Source organism: Puntigrus tetrazona, unplaced genomic scaffold (genome assembly GCF_018831695.1).
Source record: "Puntigrus tetrazona isolate hp1 unplaced genomic scaffold, ASM1883169v1 S000000445, whole genome shotgun sequence".
Lineage (NCBI taxonomy): Eukaryota > Metazoa > Chordata > Actinopteri > Cypriniformes > Cyprinidae > Puntigrus > Puntigrus tetrazona.
The window spans coordinates 1-7,585 of record NW_025048088.1 but is presented as its reverse complement, the minus strand read 5'-3'; the positions used below and the strand labels follow the sequence as shown (position 1 = coordinate 7,585).

Sequence of the window (7,585 nt, the reverse complement as noted above, 5' to 3'; positions counted from 1 at the left end):
TATTTTTATTATATTATACACGCACACATACTGCTTTCAATTGAATTTCTATATTATATTCAACCCAAAAAAAAACTAAAAGGTTAATTGAAATAAATTAACATTTCATAGTTTGATTATAGAACAAAAAACAAGCAAAGAAAAACCAAAACAATAATAATGATAAAAAGGTGTATGTGTATAGAGAGAAAGAGACATTAAAAACTAAATAAGATTATAAAAACAAGCAGAATTTCATTCAAAATATTAAAACCGTAATATTATCTTAAAATAACAATAAAACATTTGCAGTTTAAAAGCACTTCTAAATCTTAAATCAAATCACCATACTACACTCTTGCTCTTTTGATGGTTTAAACACTGAATAGCACTTTGGCTGGTGCTGTGGTTTAGTGGTTAATGATCTGAGGTAGAAAAATGTGCAAAGCATGCAACACCTTGCGGCTTCACATGAAAGCATCACCGTTATCTTGAACAGACATTGATGAGCTTGAAATATACCAGAAAATTGACATCTTTTTGACATCAGGCTCTTTGTTGTAGAAATGCCATGCCTTTTACAGAGTATATTATGTTGTAGTTTAGGGCATGAATGTGTGTATTCAGTCAAACTGTGGGAATCACATAAACAACACTTTTCTGGTTTGTTCTGTTACATTCAGTTCATTGAAAGGAGTCAAAAAGAGACAATGATATTATATGCATATTGGGCAAGATTGGTTCCTGAAGTCTCTTATGCTCACTCTGTGTTAAATAGCAATATTGTAAAATATTACATTTAAACTTTTTTTTTTTTCATTTTAATATATTCAACAGTGAATTAATCATGTGACGTCAAAGCTTTCAGTAGTTCAGAGTTTTCAGCAGCATTGCTTCAGTTTTCAGTGTCAAGTTCCTTTTAGAAACCAGTCTAATGTGCTGATTAGCTACTCAAGAAACTTTTTTTTATGAATATTTTTGGTGGAAACAACTTTTTTTTTTTTCTTTGAATAAAGTACAAAAGGACAGTATATTTCAAATATTTTGTAACATTATACGTTTTACTGTTTTTTTTTTGTTTTTTTTTTCTGCGACTGCAATTAATCACATCCAAAATAAACGTTTTTTACATAATATATTTGTGTATATAAATGCGCACATATTTACAAATTGTATAATAAATAAAAAGAAAAACAGAATTCAAAAAGATTAAAGAAACCAGTGTTATTACTTTTCAATTAGGTTATGGGTTGTAAGGTGTGAGACGTCTACATGTCTTGATTTCTCTTTCTACAGGCATGGTGTTGTCGGTCTTTGTCGTTCTACTGCTCACGGTGATCTACGAGTTTCTGAAAGTCTGGAAGATCACTATTGGAAAACGGAATCAAGCCTCCGTTAAGCAATCATCCGCTCCGGTGTCTTTCTCACCTGAAGCGTCTTGTTTTGCTTCCGTCATGAAGCATCAAGAAGGAAGTTCTTCTCTGACCAACAGCCCCTCCGAGATCTCATTAGCTCCCACCGAGAATACAGCCACCACTGCTGACGCCGCCGCCACTGCTAAGAAAAGGTGAGCCTCGCGAGACAATCGGGAAGTGTTTTCCAAGAACTGGTGTGACTTCAAAATCGGTCAGGTGGAACGGTAACCAACGAGCTGATGATTATTTATACCTCTTGTATTATAGTTTAATGTCTCTTCCTGTCTTTCAGCTGGCTTCTACACTGCCTCCTGACCGCCATACACATCCTGCAGGTGACGCTAGGCTACATGCTCATGCTCTGCGTCATGTCCTACAATGTTTGGATCTTCCTGGGGGTCGTCCTAGGATCCGTCTTGGGATACTTCCTGGCTTTTCCTCTGCTCAATCACATTTGAGAAGACACAGGAGAACGAAAACGTGGCGGTTTATCACAGATTCTAGATCAAGAGCAAAATGCGAGGTTGTATTTTAAAGATCTTGCATAGAATCTTATTTAAATGAAATCCGGCGATAACCAATTGTAACATTGGTTAAAAACCAACTTTCAGAAGTGTAGAGGTTAGGTTTTGAACCTGGTTTGAAACGCAATGTCTTTCAGGCGTTGAATGCATTGATTTTAGCCTTGAGGCTGTACGATCAGCACTCTACTAAACGGAGGTGTGCCTCATTTTATGCTTTCTACAGCTACTGATGTGATTTTTAATAAGCTAATTTTCTGTTACACAGATGAATATTTCAATTCTCTTCTCTGAGATTTGCTTTACTGTAGCCGGTGGTTTTCTGTTATTTTGGGAAACTCAGACTAGTTTTAAACCTCATAGTTAACTTCCTATATGAGTCAAGATCAGGCGTTTTTGCGTCGACTGGAAATAACTGCGGAATAGCAGAACAAACAATGGTTCGAACCATTAGGTAAAAAGAGAAATGCAAATCATGTGGCCTTAGTTAATGTTCACCAGCAATACAGACGCATTGAAACTGATTGACTCACTGAGATCAGATATTAGATACCACAATCCTCACCACAGTGAATTAAATGCACTTTTAGTAAGGTTCCTCCAGGCAGTCTTTTTGTTTTTTCTTCATTGCTTAATAGTTTTTAAATGAAATTTGGTTTATTGCAGAATGTATTAAAGGTTTTGATTACAAGTCTACACCCTTGTCTGTGGCTGAAAAATACCAAGTTGCATCACATGACTTTTACAGTTTACATTTTAGCCAAGAGCTTATATATTCTGACCACGGGCTATGGATTTCGGTCGAGGGATTTCTCGGAGACCTCATTCCCTGCTTTCACAGACAAGGCTTAAACCTAGTCCTAGACTAAAATGTAAGTTTGCGCTGACTGACCTTTGTTTTGTATTAAGATGCACACCAATAATGTTTTTTTTCTAAATTACTTTGGCCTTTAAAAATGGTTGACATTTATTTTAGTGATCAGATCGGGTCCACTTTCACGGTTTTTTTTTTCCAAGCAAATACACAATATATATTGCTGTCACAATGGCTGTCTTGAGCATTCAAATAAACTCAGGCTACGTCTAAAGATGAAATCCTAGAACCACCCCTGCTTAAAGGTGGATCGATTCAGTATTTTAAATTGTTCTTTGATATCTACTTCAGTAAGGGCAACAAAACCCAAAAACCTTTTATGTGTAAATGTATTAATGTGTTCACTATCAATAGCAGCGGTCAGTACCTGCCCTGGCCATAAGCAGCTTTAAGTATCTCATCCTGAAGTTCTCAAACACATCTGGATGTTCATATGTGGTTTGGCTACGCAGGACGATCAGATGTCCTCCCTAACTCCCTGAAGCACTGGCTTAAGTGTCTTGCATTACAGACGATAGCTTTCCTAAAGACAAAAGCAGAAAACACAATATTTATAAATAACACTATTATTGTTTAATACATCACTACACGTCGGAGTTAGGATTAGAGAAGCGATGTGAGGAAAATGATGTTTATCGTTAACTGCTGCAGTCGACTGTTACACTATACAGCATTCATTCTGTTATGGGTTCCGTTACTAGCTAGACAACTAACGCGAACTCATTCAATTACAGCACACACAACTCTTGGCAACGAAACGCTAATAAAAGCTTGCCATTTTCACTAAATGACAATCAAAACGCTAACGGAAAGAAATACACATAATCAAGACGACATTTCCTCACCTGACTGGAGATGTGCGCTGATCCAAGACTTGCTCTTCTTCGCTTTCTCGGAAATCTTACGTCTTTAATTTCAGACTTTATATAAATGAATGTTAGTTCCAGGCCGGAGGGAGCACCCGACCGCGCAGCAGGGTCTCATTTTAATTTTCCCATTATAAACAGCGGGATTAAACAACAATTAAATTGTCCATCAACCGCCTCCCGCCATTTAGTTTCGAACGCGCTCGAGCACTAACCGGAAACGTCCGAGGACCAAAGGCGTCACTTCCTAAACGGAACGAACAGCCGTTGAAAAGGTTTATTCAGGAGATTTAAACAGGAAGCACTGGTGTTTAAAATCACATGACCGTGAGCCTCAATGTATGGTTATTTAACTATACCAAATTAAATGCAGTTTTATGGCACCTTTAAGGTGAACTGCATTGATAATTTTTTCTACTTGTCCTCTTTAATAAGTACTTTTTCATTGTAAATGCATTAAATTCATCATATTCTTCAATCTCTTAACCGAGGCTCGTGATTAGCTGTTTGCAAGTGATGTCACATATTCATATGGATATGCATGTAAACCATAAAGGGACTATAATTATAGCATCTTAAAATTACACTACTGTTCAAACGTTTAGGGTGTTTTTGTTGAAATGTTTGAAATATTTAGTTTTTGTAACCACATTCTTAGACGTCACTATATCAATTTAATGTGCATTAGTAATTTCTCCTAAGTAAACGACGAATGCCAGGGTATGGTCTTAAATGAATTTGCACAGCATAAACATTTCAAAATAATAGTCATTTATTTATCCATCGCTGCCTTGCAAAAGGAACAGAAGATGCAGAAAATAATCACAACACTTTAAAAATAAATAACCAGTGAAATATGTGTGGAGCTAAAATGTTAGATACACGAGCAGAAAACGGTAAAACATAAATATATCCAGTAATGAATTAACAGTTTAGTAAAAAAAAAAAAAAAAAAAAAAAACCCACAGCTGCATGCCAGAGAAAACCTTTGCCCTCCAGTCCTGTATGGGGTCTCGGAATTCCTCAAATTATCCACAAAGCTACTAAACTAAAATACAAACTGATTCTGAGGATTTTTATACACCTTACTTTAAACCTTGGCCGTGAAGCTCAATCTGTAATGAGGTTTCCATCTTAATGCACGTAAATAGGTGGAGGATGTGAATCTGGGTCACAGGACACATTTTTACACAGAGATGCATTTTATAGGAAATAGCTCACTTTAAAACCACAAAGGCTACAAGCATTAAAAAGCAAGCTTTAATTTACGTTTCTGTAGTATTGTTTAAGTGCTTAATGAAGCTGCAAGAATACATGTGCAATTAGTGTTTAAATATATTCCACAAGTAACGGAAGGCAAAAAAAAGATGAATGTTTCAGTTGGCCCTTATGAAATATCACTGTACTTTAAAGATCAATTGTAACGCGCCAGTCCACCTCACTGTACATATAAATACATTCAGGTGAAGTCCATAGATTTGATTTAGTTATAATACTAACCTCCTCAACTGATGTCAAGAGGTAAAAGCATGCCGGTTTACACCACCTTCAACCAAACCGCAGTCTAACAAGATAATGACAGTTTATGAAACCTCTGCCACATTGTAATTAGCGTGGGAGTCATGAGTTACATAAAATAAAAGAACGGGAAAAACAAAAAATAAAACCAAATTCAAATAAAATTAAATTAACAACAAATTGGCTGAAATAAATCAACCATGAAGTGTTGCTGAATGAAAAGCAAAAGAAAAAGAGTGTCAGCAAACACTTTCAGTTTGTAAAATGTTTTATCTCTCACTTTCAACTTTCTCTTTGGACTTCCAATTTCTTTTCCGAAGCATCACAAGGAGCCTTTGCGTCTAAATCGATGCTACTCTTCACTTCCTCCACCAGAGTTAACATCACTTGCTCTGTGTCCACCACTTCATCTGTGATTGGCTGAGGCTCCACTTCTTCTACATTCTCATTGGCTGGGGACTGAAAGCCACTGTCATCGTGATGAAGAGGGCTGGAGTTGGGAGATGTTTGAACGAATTCTCCATCCGAGTCGATGGCGCCTTCGCTCAGGTTCTCGCTGGGGTCTTCCTGGATGGCGATCTCGATCTGTTGAATGGCGCTTTCAATGGCCGATACGCACTGCTCCTCTTCTGAAGACTGTTCAATCTGGGCAGTATCCGAATCTAGGTCATTCTTTTTTGGTGACTCCCTTGGCACGATCTCCGTTACCATTGTGATGTGCTTTACCTCATCACCTTCTTCCAAAGGCAACATCCCATTGGTCAACTGTGAGCCATCTTGTTCGACAACTTCCAGCACAGGGTTTATGAGGTCTCGGATCTCATTGATACTGTCAGGAGAACCTGGTTCTTCCTTGATGGGTACGTGCTGGATCGGGTTCACAGGCTTTTCTGTTTGAAGATCTTGTTCTGTCTGCCCTTCATTCTCCTCTGGGATGCCGTCCACTCCTGGTACTTCCTGGCAGGACTCGTACGGCAGAGGCATCCCATCCAAGTGGATCATGGAGACAATCTGTTTGCGTTTCCTGTTGGTCACTTCTCCACTTTGCCTCTCTCCTTTTCCTCCTCCAAACTGGCCAGCCCAGTCAATGGTGTCCTCTCCCAGAAGATGCAGGTTGGGGTCGCTGTTGGTCAGGACCATGCTGTCTCTGTACAGGTTGTGCCTTCGCTGGACCGCAGCTTCCTTCACAGCTACATAACGCAAAGGCAGAAAACACATTATTATACATACAGCTATTTTTAAGCAGTAAGGTATGGAGCCTGTGCTATATTGTGCAAACACTCACCCATCATGATGTCCTTGCTGACTGACTGCAGGACCACTTCCTCAAAGATGTTCTCTACTAGTATGAACCTAGAGAAGTCCTCAAAGATGAGCTCCTTGAACTTGGGTAGGTCCTAGATGTTAAATACAATTTTTTATTTTACTCAAAATATAACACCAAAATTCTGTGTAAAACCTACTACTACACCTACTACTCCTACTACTACTGCACATACTACTCCTACTACTACTGCACATACTACTACTAGACCTACTCCACATACTACTACTAGACCTACTCCACATACTACTACTCCTTCTACACATACTACTACTCCTTCTACACATACTACTACTAGACCTACTCCACATACTACTCCTCCTTCTACACATACTACTCCTCCTTCTACACATACTACTAGACCTACTACTACTACTACTACTACTACTACTACTAGACCTACTACACCTCCTACTACTACTAGACCTACTACACATACTCCTACTATTACACCTACTACACATACTCCTACTATTACACCTACTACACATACTCCTACTAGTACTACACATACTCCTACTACTACTACTACACATACTCCTACTACTACTACTACACATACTCCTACTACTACTACACATACTCCTACTACTACTACTACTACTACTACTAGACCTACTACACCTCCTACTACTACTAGACCCACTACACACTCCACTATACACCACTACACATACTCCTACTAGTACTACACAACTCCTACTACTACTACTACTACTACTACTACACATACTCCTACTACTACTACTACTACTACTACACATACTCCTACTACTACTACACATACTACACATACTACTACCAGTACTACACATACTACTACCAGTACTACACATACTACTACCAGTACTACACTACTACTACTAGGTCTTACTACTACTCCTACTACTACACATACTACTACACATACTACTACACATACTACTACACATACTACTACTCCTACACATACTACTACACATATTACTACTCCTACTACTACACATACTACTACACATACTACTACACATACTGCTACTCCTACTACTACACATACTACTCCTACCACACTACACATACTACTCCTACCACACTACACATACTACTCC

At 38.2% G+C, this 7,585-nt stretch overlaps 2 protein-coding genes across 2 annotated transcripts; one reads left to right on the top strand and one right to left on the bottom strand.

Annotated features, from left to right (window-relative positions):
- Window positions 1-1,221: 1,221 nt before the first annotated feature.
- Window positions 1,222-2,611, top strand: LOC122333942 (probable low affinity copper uptake protein 2). The gene is made up of 2 exons (XM_043231810.1): window positions 1,222-1,546; window positions 1,687-2,611. Exons 1-2 carry the CDS (start codon window positions 1,278-1,280, stop codon window positions 1,850-1,852), a joined length of 435 nt encoding a protein of 144 aa, XP_043087745.1. The 5' UTR covers window positions 1,222-1,277; the 3' UTR covers window positions 1,853-2,611.
- Window positions 2,612-4,409: 1,798 nt separating this feature from the next.
- Window positions 4,410-6,612, bottom strand: LOC122333943. Its single transcript, XM_043231811.1, has 2 exons — window positions 6,459-6,612; window positions 4,410-6,363 (listed from the first exon to the last, which is right to left on the bottom strand). The coding sequence occupies exons 1-2, from the start codon at window positions 6,463-6,465 to the stop codon at window positions 5,456-5,458; spliced, it is 915 nt and encodes a 304-aa protein (XP_043087746.1). The 5' UTR covers window positions 6,466-6,612; the 3' UTR covers window positions 4,410-5,455.
- Between the last annotated feature and the right edge of the window lie 973 nt (window positions 6,613-7,585).